Source organism: Patiria miniata, unplaced genomic scaffold (genome assembly GCF_015706575.1).
Source record: "Patiria miniata isolate m_02_andy unplaced genomic scaffold, ASM1570657v1 HiC_scaffold_29, whole genome shotgun sequence".
NCBI classification, from domain to species: Eukaryota; Metazoa; Echinodermata; class Asteroidea; order Valvatida; family Asterinidae; genus Patiria; species Patiria miniata.
The window spans coordinates 25647943-25666538 of NW_024037068.1; the positions used below are offsets into that span (position 1 = coordinate 25647943).

An 18596-nucleotide genomic window follows, 5' to 3' on the forward strand; every position below is an offset into this window, starting at 1 on the left:
TAACCTCCCTTTAAAAACCCTGATTGTAAGATATTTCTTTTTTATTAGAAGTTTGTAATGCCCAACCAACAGTTTCCAGCGCCCCTTGGGTGGATGTCAATGAAACAGCACTACTGACCTGCGTGCCTGATGGAACGGCTCGTGAGGTCAATTGGAGGAAATATGGATTGGATGAAACGTCTTGTGATTACTCAACAACCTGCCTCGCTATCGTTCGATTTCTCCCCGGTGAATTGTATTGGGAATCTTCAAGTGATCGAAACCGATTCCTTCAGATGAGACTCGGTGCGATAATCATCTAACAATCACTTCAGTGTCTTTAATTGAGAAATTCCTTTAGATAGCATTTCTAAAGTTCAAGGTTATAAATGGAGATGTTTACTCCGAGCGTTAAGTGCAATTTAATATTGTGAATTCAAGGCCTCTGTTGCCGGAAATATACAACAATACAGTATAGGTGAACACCGGGCCGCAACTTGAATAGCACAAAACAAAACCACATGGGTATTGCTACTTTATATTTAGGGCCTCACACTTTCAACACATTTGGAAATGGCAGCGTTCTGGATGTCCCGTGCCTCCGCTCAACGCATTACTGTTGCCTTACTGCTTGTAATTCTAGGTAAGACATTTCGAAGAACGTTTATGGTGATTTATAAGATTAGTTGAGATATCCAGGTTCCCCTTAGCTGTTTGACGTCATTGCGGAGATTGTCAGTACACTGTTGTTGTCTATAATGTTTGTGCTCACTGAATACTTCATTGCCCATCATGGGTAATTGAGGGATTATGTCCATCAAAATGGACATTGTGTACGTCGAATATGTTGAAGAAGCACCTTATTCAAGTTTAGAAAATTAGACTTTTGATACCATAATGCTTCCAAAGGCAGAGAGTATGCGGTCTTTACCCTAATTTGGAAGAAAATACTTTTCAGAAAAAATATTTACCCTTCTGTAATGTGTGGAACGCATTCAGGAAACGTTGCATACAAATTAGAAATACTTTTTTGTCATTATTTTTCCCGACTCTAGCTTTACTTCTGACAAGCTATGCGTCGTGTACGCAGATACGTGCTTTGGTGATCTCAATGCATATCCCGGGTTACCTGCCTGTATGACAAGATATAAAAATGTTTTGCAGCAAAGTCGCCAACGACACCACGTGCCCCTTACCAGTTACCACCAATGCACACATTCCAAGCAAGTCGAATGTATTCGTTGACCACAAACTTTCCTTCTCAAAATAATGAATTAGAATCTGCATGCACTTTCAATTCTGCAACTTTTTTAAACTCACCCCTGTCCTTTGTAGATGATTTCTTTTTTTGTTTTACATCTTTTGATCTGCCAATGAGTGTTGTCCGTTTAAATGTCCAACAGATGATCTTTATGTAAGTTGTATTGTCACCTGCACTTTCAGGTTATTTTCCAAGAAATTTCAGTGATTAAATCTACACTATTAAAAAAAATGAAACTATTCAATAAAAACAAAAGGCCTTGCTGATGTGTATATCATTGTTAAATTCAGGACAAGACGTAAGATATGTATGAATGAATGCATATGCGCCAGGGAAACCTGTACGTACCTGGTTTACGATTGTTATTCAGTTATAGAAATCTAGGGTTCAAGTATATCACAAGTGCCACTGTGTATTTCTTTCCGAGACCAATGGCAGTGAATTGACAAATTATTTAAGTGCAAGGTCATGAAGCACATCTGCATCCTGGTTCAAAGTTTCAAAAAACTATTCGAATTGACCTAAAAATTAATGTATTGGAACGTTTATTTAAACAAAATGATATTATAGTAATAATATAATTGATATACTAAATGTTTCTATAACACTCTCCATTGGATAAAATCTGCGCTGCTCCTTTGAAATCAAACGGAAACATCTTCATCGAAGTCCCCCTCCAAAATGTGTCAAAGAAAAAATGGCTTTATTAAACTAAAGTTACTAAACTGCGTGGTATGTACCCGTTTGCTGCGTTTTGCCATTTTAACTTCACACTTTACTTCCTTGCTTTATCACAACATTAACTGTCCTCTGATTTAGGTAATTCTGCACGAACAATAATCGTTGGGATGAGCCTTTAACCCCCCCCCCTCCCGTCAAACATGTGTGGTGTGACGCATGTCATATTCATCACTGTCACACGAGGGCGCATTTGTCTTTATATTGAATATTCAAAAGCATTTCAATTTCATTTCACACGTATTCATTGCCAGTTTTGAGACCATGCACAAAAGAAAAAAAAAAAATCGAAGTTCACTTTAAGTATATTAAGAAAAACTCACAGCCAAGTAGGCTGCAGTCAATATACATAACGCGCAGGTAGATCTGATGTGAAATTAAGAAAAATATGCAAATATGCATTAAGAGTGACTCTGTTTCGTGACGAGTTATGCGGTACTTGTGTTTTGTGTTGATTCGTTTTCATTCAAAATATAGTGTATTTATTAAACTACAGATGCATTCATGGGCGTCGCCAGGATGTTTTTTTCGGGGGGGGGGGGGCACAGCACATTTTACCCCCAAAATCCTTGCACTTTCGCTAGCCTCTTCTCAATTTATCATTTTGTTTTCGAGGGATGGCAGGGGACGTTTGCCCCCCCCCCCCCCCTGATTGACACCCATGCAGACGCCCATTTAGTTAAAAGCAATTAAATTAATAGCAACATTGACTTCACACCTCCTTTTCCTTTTTTTCTCATGCTCTTTTTTGTGTGGCTTTTTCCGGAGGCGGGGGACAAGCGCCCTACCCCCTTGCCCCCCCCCCCCCGCGACGCCCATGGACGTATTCACTAAAGTTACTCGTATCAATCATTTAAAGAACCATGTCGTTATCAACTACCCAGCGAAACCAGGTCAAAAGAGAGGAATGCATCAAATGTTCAAACATAAGTCGGAATACTATTTTTATTGCGTTATGCAGTATGTATTTTCCCGCTGACAATCAATGTTTGCTCTATTTATACAAATTAGTTGAAAAATAACCATCGTGGCACATCACAAGCCAAGCAATTTTAAAGCTACCAGTCTTTTGATTAAAAAGAAGAAAAGTAAACTTTGTAAAGAAGAATTTTTTTTCAGATTTCAAACAAATGAAAGGCAAGGAAGCACTTTAAATAACTAACTAGAATGAAAATGTGCATACGTTTTCGCAGCAAAAACTGTCATCACACACATTTTCTACACGGGTATATGTACAGTCAAAACAGAAGGTGTTGATCAATCAATTATTAATTTTGAAGTGCGACAATTAAAGCCACGATCCCTATTAACCCTAAAGGGGCCGGGTTATTTTGACCATCTCTCAGGCGGGGGGGAGGGGGGGGGGCGGATTCCGCCCCCCCCCCTAAGATCTCGGCCATCGAGTAACGAAAAATTTTGAAACTCGGCACATGTATAGAGCAACTCTTCCTAAACATACCCAAGAAATTTCATGACTATAGGTCAAAGGGTTTTGGAATTATGGCTAATTATTTATTCATATGTACAAATAGCAATTCTGCTCTGTGTACACGACGTATATGCGAAAATTCAGTTTTCACGGCGCGTAGCGCCGGAAAATGTTTCGCTTCGCGGCAACCCGTGGTCCGATTTTTATGTTTTTGGTATCAAAAGATGCGCAAAGCTCGAGGCTAAAAAGTCATAACAGCTCGGGTCGCGAAAAATTTTTTTTAGAGGCTATCACGGAAAATGTTGAGTGGGGGGGGGGGCGGATTCCGCCCCCCCCGGCCCCTTTAGGGTTAAGGCCTCCTTAAATATAGTCTGGTCTTTGAATAATCCTTTGTTCTTCAGTTTCCCTGTTCACCCTTGATTTGAATTCCATCTCATTGCTTGATACTGGGTGGTAATGGACGATAATAATAACACTCATTATTGTTATAATTATTGTCATTTTAAAAGCGCACGTATCCACCAACACATTAGTGCTAAAGGCGCTACATTATACCTTGTAGTTGAAGAAAATATACATAGTAATTACTCGTCGGATTCCAACAGAAAAAAAAAACATCAGCAAAGCAGCAACATTAAAATACTTACAGCATATATACATTTATATTGAAATAAACTTGTTCATTTTTTGATATTTCTTCAATAATGGGCAATTCACGGTGCAGTGCGCCACTTGGAAATAATTGCGGGCATGTTAAGTATTCAACGGGCTGCGTTTTGTCCTTGCACACGCATGGTTCCAGGTTCATTCTATCTGTGAATAACGAGTTTTCACAATGCTTCCAAAAGCATTGTGACTTAATAAGTACCGCGCTTGAATAATGGTATACAAACAATGAATGTTAGTGAGTGCAATGGTAAGAATAATTTCATGAGGTGAGAGATGAATGTTCCATTCTACGAGGCGAAGGCGCGTGGAATGCAACATACATCTGTCACCGAATGAAATTATTTTTTCCATTGCACGAATTTGAAACATGTATTATTTGTTTTATATAACACCTGCATAAATCCTTGTTATCTGATTGTTTGGTAAACTGGTACCTACATCAATGTTCTACTTTTTCAGATGGCAATAACTGGCGGTTCACTTCCAATATCCGATTTATTAAAAATCTGTTCAAGACGTTCTGAACTAGCCTATCATTATTCAATTTATCTCGGTTAAAAAAGTTTCACAACTAAGTTCAGAACTTTCATATCCAATTTGTGTATTTTAGAAACTGTTCTCGAAAAGTTCAGAACTTCCCCATTTCTATTCTAATCGTTTGGCAGCATATCTTATGTGCTTGTTTGTGTTAGCAGCGTCAGAATCACCTACGATTGAGTTCTGATATTTCCTCTTCTATTTGGAAACCACACCGAGATTCTCGCGTATCTTCCGCCAATTTACCACTCTGAAAATTGGATTCGTGTTACAGCGCCACCGCCGACAGTAATGAAATCGTGCAATGTAAGTTCAATTCACCGTGCTGTAGAACTTGTATTTTTGCTTTGCGGCCGCGCAGTGCGTGGGGACGAATAATTCAACGACATGTGATCAACGATCCACCAATCGGATGACGGGGATTTGCTCAGGTTTTGTATAAAAACAAATGATCAACCAAATGGTAATATTTTCATAACGGTGTCGATCGTAAAGTTGAAAAGGGGGCGGTAAGTGGCGTCTTATTAAAAGGCGGCCCACTGTATGTGAATTGCTTTTATACAGAAACTTGTGCTTATCGACCCTATTGGTTATATAGGTAAACATAATGTATAAACCGAAATTAAGTTGTCTCAAGACCATCTCTGTAAGGCACCAACTTCCGACTGCTCGCACTGTGGCTGTGAGAGAAACAAATTAAGAATTAAGGTGAGGAATGACTGAATAATTTGTTTATGCGTAATTTTCATTTCAGCTGACGGTTGTTGTTACTGGGGCTAGTGCTTGGCTAGGAAAGTGTGGGTTAAAGGTTCAACCAATTTTAATTGGGCTTGCACGTGTAATAAACTCATGTTTGAATGGGGAAATTGTGTGCGAACTTTTGCCTCACAAATTGCAGAGTAATTAAGAAAATACGTAAATAAATTTCACATAATAGTACGGTATCTTTATCGAGGGTTTGAAAACAAAGTATTCTAGCTTTAACTTGTTGAGTGGATTGTGTTGGATTGGAATAAATTTGTAGGAGTCTTGTAGGCCAAGACATCTGCAACTATGTTTGGTGCGTCAGGAACTTTGAGTTATTTCAGTATGATGCATTTGTTTGCTTGGTTTGGCTTAGTTTGCTGGAGTTTGGCAGGGCTTATTAGATCTACTGGGCTGGCCTTGGGCTGGACTAGCCAAAAAAAATAGTCTGGAGTCCGGTCGCGAGACTGGGCTGGACTTGGCTGGGCTGGGCTGATTGTTTGCGTTGGTGAGCTGGATTGGGTCGATGAGGGCTTGTTTAAACTAGGCATGGTCAGCGGCGTAGCCAGCATTCTCACAATAGGGGCGAGTGTGGGGGCTGGATTACAGTTGGGGGGGGGGGGGCTTATTTGTGTAGCATCCGTGCTGAAAGGTAGACAGGCTTTTTCATCAGTCACCCGGCCGAAGTGTTTGGGGATGTCTCGCTGGACAACATTTTCCTACGGGGGCGCCCTGCAATGCGGACACTATAGGACAATGAGTGGCGGTCTTCGTGGCGATACAATTAAACACAATCGCGCGACTTTAAAAAGAGGCACTCGTGAAAAAAAGGCCGGTCGTACACAAAAGGGGGTGGAGGGAACTGTCCTTGGCAGCTGTCCTGGACAGGGCACCTCTGTGGGCTGGGTTTGGTTGGGTATGCTTGGTTGGTTCGGGACTATAGGTTCAATGCTGAGGGGTGTACATCCAGTATCAATAATCGTACTCACTTGAACCACGTTGAGTTTATCATTCCTTAACTGATATTGTGCCCGAGTCCACTGTCGTGTGTAACTTCGTAGCAACCTGCATTGTAACGAAGGAACGAGGTTTGAACTGTATGGAATATTTAGGAAAAACACACAGCGGAATGTATCACCTCAAGTTGTTGTTTTCTTTTCACTTGTTTCCAGGGGAGTTAATGTTTGTTTTTGTTTGTTTTATTTTCCATTTTTTTTTTGGCGAGAAAGCAGCTGAGGAAATTCAAACCTACGTCTTCTTCCAAGTAAGATTTGTCTTCTTCCAACAAACTGGTGTAAAACACGAAGAAAGCCTGTAAGAGTAAAAACGTTGTTTTTAGTATAAGAAAGAAAATTAAAGTGTCACTATGAATTAACTTCCTGCAATATGAGCGTCCAATCAGCTTCTTCATTTCATTGCCTCTATTGAATAGACTGTTTTCAACCATTTATGTCTTATTTACTATTCTAGTATTGTTAAAGTGCATTAGCCGAAATTATTTGAATTCTGAAAGTTGCATGGTGTTGCACTACTCCTCTTTTTGCATCAAAAATATGTAATTTGAGTAAAATTTTAGTAAAAATGAAAATATTTGACTTTTTAATGAATTATAACGACCAATGGTGTAGAGGATGTAAACATCAGCATGAAAATCAAATACTGTCAGATCGACAGAATACGTGCTAAAATACGCAAAATGCTTCATAAACCGTAAAAGCCTACCTGCAGGCTATTCAAGGTCACGAATGCATTGGCGAAAAATAAGTTGCCATCAGGGAGATAGGAATGTCCCAGTATCCACAACAAGCAAACCAACGGCTCAAGTACAGAGGCCACCTGTAGTCCAGATCTGTAAACAGGTACGTTCGGGAAATCATAACACATTAAATGACATTTCAATAGTTTGAATTTGGGAAACATTTTCTCCACAAATTGCAGGTTAGCCGTATTATCTGCACGATATATGTATACAGGGTGACCCACAAAAAATGCAACCCTAAAACATATGCTTTAAAAAAGAAGATCGGTGGATTTTATGTTTTGGGTACCAGATTAAAGCTGAGAGATTTTTCTTTCAAATACTGACAAAACCATAAAAATAGCACTTTGGGTTGCTGAGAAATGCCAATTACGTAAAAGTAGTCATTTTTCATGCTGTACACAACACTTTACCACATGGATTTTCACTGTACTTATTTGTGCATGTCCTAATCCTTACAAGCAAAATGGCACATAATATGAGAAAAATACATATGAATTTGATTGAAATACCTTTCATTTCCCACCTGAACAGGTATCTCATCCCTTTTAGTCCTTTTTAAAACCCTTTCAGCATCATAAATTTGTTAAAATACTAAAACTAATTGCACAAATGAAGGATAATTGCACACTAGGCTTACAGTAAAATGATGTACTGCTTGAAGTACTTGTGCACAGAGTGGAAAAAAATGACTACTTTTACATAATTGGCATTTTTTTGATAACCCAAAGTGCTATTTCCATGTTTTTTTCACTATTCAAAAGACAACGCTCTCAGCTTTAATCTGACACCCAAAACGTAAAATTCCATCAATTCCTTTTTTTTTAAGGCAAAGTTTTAGGGTTGCATTTTGTTGTATATGTAGAAAGAAGATTTGGCAATTTTGTTTCTGGACCCTTTCTTGGCTCAATTGTTACTTTGGCATAGAGTGAGCGATATCAAACATATATTGCCAACGTACAGCACGTGTTTGGTTCACTTCATAGTTGCTCAGTGGGTTTTTGGTTGCTAGCTTTTGATGACAGCATGGAGATAGCTTTAGATAAGTTGTTTAATTTTGCAATTTAGTTTCCAAATTTTGATTTCAAGAAAGATAGCATTTAAAATATTCTGACAGGTGACGTCCTTCACGATGACAAGAAAAAACGAAATCATTTCGGAAAATCAATGGGAAACTAATCGAACTACAGACATTGACACATAGCATTTTAAGAACGATGTACACAAAGCTTTTCCAATTGCAGTTTACAATCTCGTTATGAAGCTTGAAACAAAACTAAATCGGTGCATTTATTGAGAATGTGTGACGTGTGGATAAAGTTTATGCAGTCTGAAAACCTGACGATTCATGCGAATCTTAGTCCAATCTCAGTCCAACTCTGACTTTATTTTTCTTACCTTATTTTGATCGTCTCCTGATTGTTAAGTTTTTTCTCTTGCAATCCTCCCCACCTGGTCAACCGACAAGTTATCAAAGTTTTGATCTGAACAGCATATGAAACATAAAACAAACAGATGCGATAGTAGTTTTCTTTAAATATGAATTGCTGAATATTACACCACGCTGTTATAGTGGTATACAATAGATAATCATGGATGTTAGAATATTGGTTATTGTGTACAAACAAGACGTCTAAAATGCGTTTACCTATAATGTTTCTACTACATATTATTAAGGTGGAAATCCATCCAGTACATGTTCAGACTAACAAGGACAAGTAAGCCTGGTAAAGCTGGTCCAAGAGCGCGCAGAAGTATTTTCAATCAATTCCGAATGGCTATTCACTGGAGTCTTTCCATGCATCTAGCCTACACAATGGGCCAGATTTAGCCCATGCAATTGCATAACCGATACTCCTATTTTAAACCTTGGGGTTTTGCTGATATTTCAACAAGTTTAATTCACAATTGATAGTAATTGAGTTGGTTAGTCACGTACAAAGATGTCTGGTCCATCTCGAACCAGCAAACAATTATTGATACTTACAACAAGCATATATACAATGGGACCCATGAGTTCCCAGACGAAGGCCTCACCACTAGACAACCAGCAGCTTTAAAAGAAGAACATAAATAAAAGAACCTTGATATGTTTCTTATTAAACTAAAGATGGTGAAAAAGGCGTTGAGTTCATTGGTACAAATAATGTTATGAGGAACACAGAGGGCGCTATGACATGGAATAATTAGAAATTATGTTACACCAATTCCTACGAGTTGGGGGATATAATTATGTGCATCGCACATAATTAAAGGGAATATACATCATTTGCTTTTGCTGTAATTTTCAGAAATGGATGGAATTGGGGGGTTGGAAATATATAGCAAATAAGTATAGTTACACTGACTTTTTTGAGGTTTTGGGTTCGAAAATGCTATAAGAACCAAGAAACAGAGCAGTTTACATACATTGGGGAATCGTAAGGTCAGGGAACCAGTCTAGCTGGCTCGTACCCGTTCATAGGTTTGTAATCGATTGCAAACAAGTGTGATGGTCAATTGGGGCCAGTATTTGAAAAAAAGCCAGTTGTTTCCAACGCTGGTCGGCCGATCAGCGTTGGAAATTGATACAACAATACCACTTTTCTTGAAAATGACAGTATACCCGGTGCCATGATTTTACAGGATGCTTTACACTGTCATTCACTAACAGTCCAGCAAGGTATTTCAAAATGATTTGGTAGTTTAATTTTTTGATGTTTGCAAATGTTGTATTTTCCCTTTAAGCAAAAACAGTCCACGGTACAATAAACTGTCTTTGCTGGATTGCTCCTATTGTATTTTGCATTTTGTAAGGCCAATGAGCAATCCAGCCAATGGTCATGAGATGTATCTCTCTTGATAACTGTTGCAGAGAATGACATGAAATACTGTAATAGCACATGATATAAAGCCCAGTACAGCTGGTAATAGACCACACACAATTTCACTCAATTCATTCAGAATGGATTTTAACTGAAATTCCGTGCATGCATCTGGTCTACACACTGGACCAGATTAGGCCCATTACTAGGTAATCCTATGCAATAGCACTGCCCAGCACTCTTCACTAGTCTACAACCAGGTTGAGTCTCAAGTTATGTACATGTAGTTAGTCAGTCACTGTGTCATTCTGCGGGATAGATACGAAGAGGAAATTAGGCTTGCTTTTAAGAAAAACCAAACTAGCCTGAGTGACAGTTTCCAAGTCCTTGTGAATATTGCACATTACCTTCCTGTGCTTGTTGCGCAACCACAAAGACCACTTGCGAATGAAGCCACCATCCCTACTACAGCGAACCCTGCATTCAAAAAAAAATGGCAACGAAATAATTGGCCAGGTATTAATATTAGGCAGCATTTGGATAAGTCGAATGTTTCGTAATGGGAGTGCCTTTTGTTTGCCCGCAGGAAATTTTGGTGGCGATATGTGGCTAGGCTTCGCGTTCACTTACGAGTTAACAAAGGACGTGTGGAGGAGAATTTATAAAAACACGCGACTAATTGTATAGTCTCCGTGCCACACTTAACTCATAAACAAGATCGGTTTGCGCGGTGTTCTCTTCACTTAAAGGGAAAAGTGATAGACTTCACTTCACCCACATCTATCGACCAGCCACGCCACAACATTCCTTGTAGGTAAAATTAAGCAGATTTGCTCCGTGCACTCAGCGTGATAACTTACTTTTGTATAGCCACTAAACATGTTTTGTTCTCGTGTTGTATGCCATGCAGATATGTAACATTTGAAAGCAGTTTGTTATGTGGTTAATAGTATCACTCGTGCATCAGGGGGAAATGCCTAAGTTACTCCTATGTAATTGATAGTGTACGGTAATATGCTAATGAGCTGATTGTAATATGCAGATGTATTGACAGGATCCAGAGATGGGGGTGGTAATATGAACAATTGACCTATCGCGGTAGAATTGCTTCAACGCAGCTTGTAAAAAATATTGTCAAATTACATGATATACAAATGGACGCGGAACGCGCAACATCTGAGACAAACAAAACTCAGCGTACAAACATTCCATGGGGTTGTCTAAGGGGCGTTGCCAACTCGCAAACGGTGATTGGTCAATATCCTTCAAATCTCTCAACTTTTCATCATGTATTGTTTATAGCTTATTCACAACTTTAAACAAAAATAGGTTAACAATATAACAGTATTTTAATAAGGTAATTGTTAAATGACTTGTATATACTTGTTTTTATTAAGTGCTGTTGTTGTTTTTTCTTTCTAATGAACTGTACAGCGCTTATGTCTTAGTAACATGTAAAGCATTTTTAAATAATATTTATTATTATTATGGCAAAAAAAGTCTCCGGTTTCTGGTTTGCGCGCGCGTCGTCGTAGCCATGCGCGTCGGCAAAATTATTATTGTTTTTTCAATGTAAGATGATGTCTCAAAACTGCCAAACTCACTGGTTTGACTGGAATCATGCTGCTGCACAATTTTAACGTGCTTTTAAATGGGGTAGCGATGAATATAAGCTTTATGTGGCCTCTCTGGGCTCCCGTATATTTTGCACTAAATTTAGTTGGGCAGCATTTGCAGACGATGAGAACTAGTGTATTATTCAATTTCTTCTTCTAATTATTATTATTAGAAGTAGTATTCATCATTTCTGGTAATGAATCCGAGGATTCCTCAAAAGCGCCCTAAGCACTGTGCTCGCCCGCAAGCCTGAAGAAACCTGTAGAGAGAAGACAATGACATATCACTAACAGATAATGTAGCAAAAATTGGCTGAGAGTGTAGTAAAATTAGTATCCGATAATGTATCACGTGTCGACGGATAATGTAATTACCCCAAAAAAATGTATCCGATAATGTATCACCACGGAACGGATACTGTATCAACCGATAACGTATCAAAAATCAACCGATAATGTATCAGTATGAGAAAAGGTGGAAATGTTTCAGATTAATTGAGTGCACGGTCGGGCACGATTACCCAACAAGTGTTAAGAATTGTTGATAAATCTGTCTTTATTTCTTTTTCGAACAAAACGGTTAGTGGAAAAAGTGGGACCCAAAAATTATGGCATGGGGTTCGGGGCCCGTTTAAGGGCCCCGAAAAAAAGTTCTGGATTTTCTAGATGCTCTGTGTTGTGATTTGAGGCTATTTCTGACCACTTTAACCAAATCTTTTGGAGGAAAAGATGGTGGTAAAGGCAGTGCCTGCCTTTATTGCGACGCCACATAAAAGGAAAATAGTGTGTGTTTTTTTTTTTTTTTTTTTGGGGGGGGATGGCCCCCGTTGCCCCCCGGATCCGCCCATGGCTCATTATCAAAGCCACTTGGTGGGAAATACAGGTACCTTAAAAGCAGCGGTACCGCTACCATCGCCAGGGGTTTAATAAAGATGATAGTTTACCCCAGCCTGTCAGCAATAATGCACGTGGTCGGATCCGTGAAGTAGATGTGTGCTCATCGTGTGACGTCAGGTAGAAAAGAGCGCCTGCTAGTGCCATCCAAATGAAAGTAGCTTGCATGAAGAAGTGAAACAAAATGGCGACGGTGGTGCAGATAACCTGCAGAAAACAAAAACATTCATGAAAAAGAAGCAATTTTTGTATTGCTGATATATTATAACATTACAATGTGGCGACTTAAAACATAATAATAATAGTGCATTTCTTTTCCTGGAGTTCTCCTCCTTTGGATGCGATAATTTGCACTTATTTAGTATTTTTAAATGACTTGAGCTCCAAAACTCTATTGATTTTCTTTTATTCTTTTTTTTTTATAACGATTTTCCTTGTTTCGTGCGCAGTTCCGTTAGCGAACTAATGGATGTTAAAGCGTCACGTTTTCTTTCCTTACCGGCTTTTCATCGTCCCGGAAAAAGACCGTTGAGTATAAAGCCACCATTGCCAACGATAGACTTGCGTGGGTCACGGTACGAGAGCTGGTTAATCTGTAGAAAAGGTAAGGGTTTTTCCCATAAGAAACACAGTATTGCAAATTCGGTTTTGCCCTTCACCGACGTATTTTACAAACACTGTACGCTCAGTGTTGTCCTGAGCGATTGTTAGAACACAAAAAAATCGCAAACTATTCGGTGGGACTATGGTGGGGAACCGGAAGAAGATACAGAAATGTCCCCTCGTATCCACCATCCACGCAGTCCATGGGTAAAGACCCCGTTTTATTAACGTCTTATTAAACTTGTAAATCAGTTTCTGTATCACTTGACGAGCTAGAAAATTTGAAGGTATTTTGCGTCAAGTAAAATCCTGAACTATCGCTATCTGACATGACGTACTGATTTTTTTGCAGTGGGACATGACCCTGACTATACCGACGACTTCCATTCGTTGTACATTGACTAAATATGTACGCATGAGTAATTTTACGAATCTATACTTATTCACAAACACGGAGAGTGGGGGCCGGTGATGTGTGGGACTCATTTGAATAAACCTTTGTTGTTTGGAAAAACAAGGGAGAGAATAGACTCGGAACTGTAGGGTGTATTCGAAACTCCGTTCTCGGGTGACCCGCGAACAGTGTCCTCGGGTTGCGGATAACGCCAAATACCCAAAGGCGTGTGGAGTGCAGCTGGCCTTGCATTCAAGATGGCAGCCGCCGTATTAAAACGCCGAATGAAAAGAAGAGACAATTAATTGAAATAAAACTAACATAATTGAAATTTCGAAACAGCTATACAAATTGGCAAAGACAATAGGCTGACAAGCCCTATCTATGAACACTACATTTGTTGGTATCATTACTGCTCCTGCATTAAATTGAGTGCTTTCAATGTTATACACAAATAGAACCAGTAGGGGCCTAAGTCCGCCATCTTTGTTCTTGACGTTCTTCATCTACTCCCCAATAAGTGAAGAGTGAGAATCATGTTCGCGATCACCCTTCGCGTGTTGGTTATTGTCATATTTTGAAACCCTGTTCTCGTGTTCATTCAATACGAGAACGGGGTTTCGAATACGCCCCCTGAGTCGGGCAAAAACAGAAGAGGGTCCTATTTCCATCGGCCTTTGGCCTCGGGAAATATAAACCTCTTCTGGTCACTCACAGTCCCTTGGGGCGCATAGATGTGCACTAGTTACCTCATTGCCAGTCTATATGTGTATAATAGTGTACAGATGTACATATGTGTATAATAGTGTACCTCAGCTGGCTCTGTCCGAGTGTTGTGCACAGGCGGACATTTTTACCAGTATAATTGTCATAATTGTTTTTGGGTGTCAGAACGGGGGGGGGGTCGGATTACTTTCAAATATATTTCTATGACAAGAAAATTGAGTCGTTCCTGGGGGGGGGGGTTCAAATGTTGACCAATTACGTTTCAAATCAGAAATTATTTGCTACAGACACACATTTAGTACTCGCAGGGTCGACTTGTTCCCTCTCCTATCAGATCCGATAATGAAGGGCCGTCTACTTGCAAGGCGGATCCGATTGGGCGCAAAAGCAACCAAAAACAAGAAGCCTATTTTCAGAGGATTCAAGACTCCCAAAATAGAAAACATGTATGCCTAAACGTAGTATTTTTTATTTTTTTTTGGCAGAAAAAAAGGTTAACTGTAGGCCATGATTAACATATTTTATTAAGGAAACAATCCACAGAGCATATTACAAAGAGAAACCGCGCAGCACTTCGTAATATGTGCTAGACAGTTTCCATTACCAAACATTGTCTAATTAATTTAGGTCATACAAATTGAGTTGCATAACGACAACATTATGAATAAAGGTTACAATAGAAGTGCATTTCCCTTCGTTCCTGATAAATTATTTGAAAGATTTTAGAACATGTATACTAATACATCACATGCAAACATAGACGGTTGGGCATTAAGAGAAATAAACCAATGGCGATCATGGTCATTTGCTTTCCTCTACGTAATTGACCGATGCCAATGCGACGCTTGGCTTATAAATCGGCATGATGTGAAATACAAATTGAAACTCACCTAGAGTACTTGTAAGCCAGCAGAACTATGCAGAGAGATGCAACGGTCACAGTCATGTTGACGGATGTTAGAAGGTTCATACTGCGAGAGTTAGTCATTTCCACCTATAATCACGAACATGATTACCATAATAAACACTTGTTTATTTCAACGTTTACAATATTGCAGGTTCGAAGCACATGCAACCATGCCAGACGAGCCTCCAACTATCCGCTCTGTTTACCAGTACCCCCTCACCGGCAAAGAAAGTACAGGTGGGGGGGACCGACCGATGCCATCTTGCCTGACTGCAATTTTGCCGCGACTTGACGCGCTGCATTACCACTGCGTGTACATACACATCCACATGGTGTACGTACGGTGTAGCGTGAATATCCGACTCCATGAAATGTGGACTCATTGGTAGTATTGCGCATGCGTAAGGACGAGAATATGCTAGTTTATGATCACATACGGGAGAGTGACCTGTCACGTGCTAGGGATTAACCAATAATAGGGAAAAGGGGTCCGATTTTCATAGGAGTTGGATTTTCATATGACAACGGCACACACACAATGAACGGTACGCGTCAACCAGCTAAGTGTCCAGCCCATGGGACGTCGTTGCTAGGTAAAATGGCGCCCTCTCTGTTGACACACGGAGCCAATAGACCAAAACAGACACGCTTTGAGTTTTATCCCGTAGGCCCATTCAACGGCGAAACCATTATTTTTTTAGGATAATCTGTCATGCAATAGTTGCTCTGTACAATAGCCATTCAAGAGGCCCTCTTGCCCAGATTCGTCTAAACTCGGGTATCGACTGTCATCAGCCAAACAAATAACAATTTCCACGCAAGTCGATCTCCACACAATTTCCACGTGTGTGCTTTCCTATGGTGCTCAGTAGACCGTGGGCCCCCACTGGCTCCATTGGAAAGTGCACATGTAAACAAAGTGTGACGTCATCAGAACAGAGGTTTATTGGTCGGCCTGGTGTAGTCTCCGCTCAATCTGCTAGCTGCAGTCTGTATTTGTCACAGTCAAGTTTTCACCTTTAATCTAAAAGTGCAATCCATCCACAATTTACCGCCCACAATACCGTAACTACAAACAGAAGTTGATACAAGTTCTAAATATGCAAAAACAAACCCCACCATTTTCACAGAAACCTCTTTCGCTAAAACTTGTTTCCATGTACAATAAAGAAATACAAACATGGTTGGATTTTTAAAAAAAAAATAGCATGGGCGTCACCAGGATATTTTCTGGGGGGGGGGGGCAGGCAAAGCCAATTTTCCCCGAAGATCCTTGTACTTTCACTAGCATATTCTCAATTTATCTTTTTTTTCTTCCGAGGGTAGGCGGGAGACATTTGCCCATCCCACCGCCATTAAACAGCCATGCAGACGCCCGTTTCGTTAAATGTGTATTAAAGTAATAGCAAATATGACTTCACACCTCTTTTTGTTTTCTTTATGTTCTTTTTGTTTTCTCTTTTTTTCTTTTCCAGGGGGTTCCTTGCCCAATCCTGGCAACACCCATGAAGATGAGCAAATCTTGACGCACCTTATATGGTTGCAATAGCAGGGCATAATTCGCTAGGAAACCACAGCTACAGGTGACGTCATCTTTCGTGACGCTAGACACTCGACATCCATTGGCATACCATTGCCTGCAAACAAAAGTATAAGCAATATGTTGTGAATGGTCACTCTGACGTCATGCCGACAAGCAACCGCCCAAAAAATAAGCAATTATTTTCTTCTTCTTAGGCCAAAAAAAAAATATTCGGTCTCTGGTCAGACCAAAGTTCCGGAATTGACGCGGCCACGCGGCTTTCTTTTTTTTCTTCAAGCTTAAATGTACAGACAAGGTGGGGTACTATTTTGCTTTTTTGGTGTCCTCATGTACATTGGTGTCCTCCATAATTTGCCTTGGTGCTTTCGATCATTTGCCTTGGTGCAATTTCCCATTCCTTGGTGCTCTTTGGTAAACAAAATTGAGGAGGTGCGGAAATAGAGGGCGCTGTTGGAGCTACCGCGGAACATTTTGTGAAAAAAAAGATCGACGCGCATGATTAAAATCGACGCGCGCGCTGACCAGAGACCGACTTATTTTTTTTTTTGGCCTTATCTGACCAGATTTAATATGAAAACTAACAATATTTAAAGATATATTTTTAAGGACTCTGCAAAAACACTATATTGCCATCAGTTTATAAACATGATATACTATAGGTTTTTTCGGTCAATTTCGGCAAATGAGCAGCCAATTTAATTTTCGTGCGTTCGAATTGAAGCTATTTTGCCTCTCCAGTTGTTACTGCGTTTCAAATTCAGAATTCGGCCATTCAATTTCGTTTTGAGGCATTCAAATTCCTTTAGCACTTTGTTCAATTTAGCATATCATCATTCTTTTTTGTGACACACAATCATCATTCAATTTAGCAAAGCTGGTTCGACTGGAGATTTTACTGATTTAATTTTTTTCAATTTCGTAAAGAGGCAATCAATTTCGCTTAAAGAGAATTCAAATAAGTACGACTAAAGAAATACGAATAAACAGATAAACTGTACTAGGCAACTGTTTCGTATCTTCACTTTAATTCAGGCAAACCTTGTTTTCTTTATTTATGCTTCCAGTAGACTTTACATGGGGCCAATGAGGTTTTTTCTTCTTCTTTGTTTTCTTCTTCATTCTTTTTTTTTTGGGGGGGGGGGATCTTTATTGGTTTACTGACCAAGACCTAATTTTGTATTGTGTTTGAAGGGGTGTTTCTTTATGTTTTTCCTGGTTTTTTATTGTTTATGTTGTTTCTTCCTCAACCATCAATCTGTTGGCGTGCCAGACATCTTGGCATATATGTTTGGGTATGGTTGTACCACTGCATGCACTTCACTTGGGTGATGACATCAACGCTCTGGATGGCTGCTTGTTGAAGGAGATCGCACCTCCACTGCTGCATGTTCATTCCTGCTTGCTGGGCAGCCTGTCTGTCTCCGACACGTTGTTGCCACTCAGGTAACCCAAGGATGCGTTTAACTGCAGCCTTGAATGCAGAGTGTGCCATTTCCGTGCTGTTCAGGAATGGGGAGTAGGGAGGGAGGCGCTTCAGCTGGATCGTTGGGTTGGCACCTTCAGGGAGTTGGGCTCGCACGTGAGGCCTCGCATTGTCGTATATGAGGTAAATGGGTTCGTCGTCTGGGAAAACTGCATCACACTCTTGAATTGTGTCCGCAAGAAACTCCTCGAATCTCTCTCGCGTCACAGTTTCGAATGCGATTCGGTGGTGCACCAAGCCTACTTCACTAGAAACAGCGAAGGTGACATTGCAATTTCTCCCTCGTTGTCTGTCGACGACTCGTCTTGCAGCGATCCCTCGTGGAGCTCTACCTTGGGAGCGTCGAGTCCAGACGTTATAACCTGTCTCGTCAATGAAGACTAGATGCGCCAGAACACCATGCTGCAGGAACCACTCACCTTACTGGACGCGTTGATCAAGAACTTCAGGGGAATTTCTTGCATCAGGGACGTCCTCCACTAGTTTCAGTGTAATCACCATCCCATCCAA

At 40.1% G+C, this 18596-nt stretch overlaps 1 protein-coding gene and 1 long non-coding RNA gene across 2 annotated transcripts in view; both read right to left on the reverse strand.

Moving 5' to 3' along the window:
• Positions 1 to 3741: 3741 nt before the first annotated feature.
• Positions 3742 to 7111, reverse strand: LOC119735542. The gene is made up of 4 exons (XR_005272187.1): positions 7080 to 7111; positions 6610 to 6669; positions 6347 to 6422; positions 3742 to 5293 (listed from the first exon to the last, which is right to left on the reverse strand). It is a non-coding gene; the product is annotated as an uncharacterized LOC119735542 (long non-coding RNA).
• A 1399-nt stretch (positions 7112 to 8510) lies between these two features.
• Positions 8511 to 18596, reverse strand: part of LOC119735319 (putative adhesion G protein-coupled receptor E4P) — a 50571-nt gene continuing 40485 nt past the window's right edge. Inside the window, exons 5-11 of the mRNA XM_038209018.1 lie at positions 16592 to 16697; positions 15044 to 15147; positions 12930 to 13023; positions 12481 to 12637; positions 10328 to 10397; positions 9104 to 9170; positions 8511 to 8600 (exon numbers count right to left, since the gene is read on the reverse strand). Of these exons, the coding sequence (XP_038064946.1) occupies positions 8511 to 8600; positions 9104 to 9170; positions 10328 to 10397; positions 12481 to 12637; positions 12930 to 13023; positions 15044 to 15147; positions 16592 to 16697 (688 nt within the window). The remainder of the gene's footprint in view (positions 8601 to 9103; positions 9171 to 10327; positions 10398 to 12480; positions 12638 to 12929; positions 13024 to 15043; positions 15148 to 16591; positions 16698 to 18596) is intronic.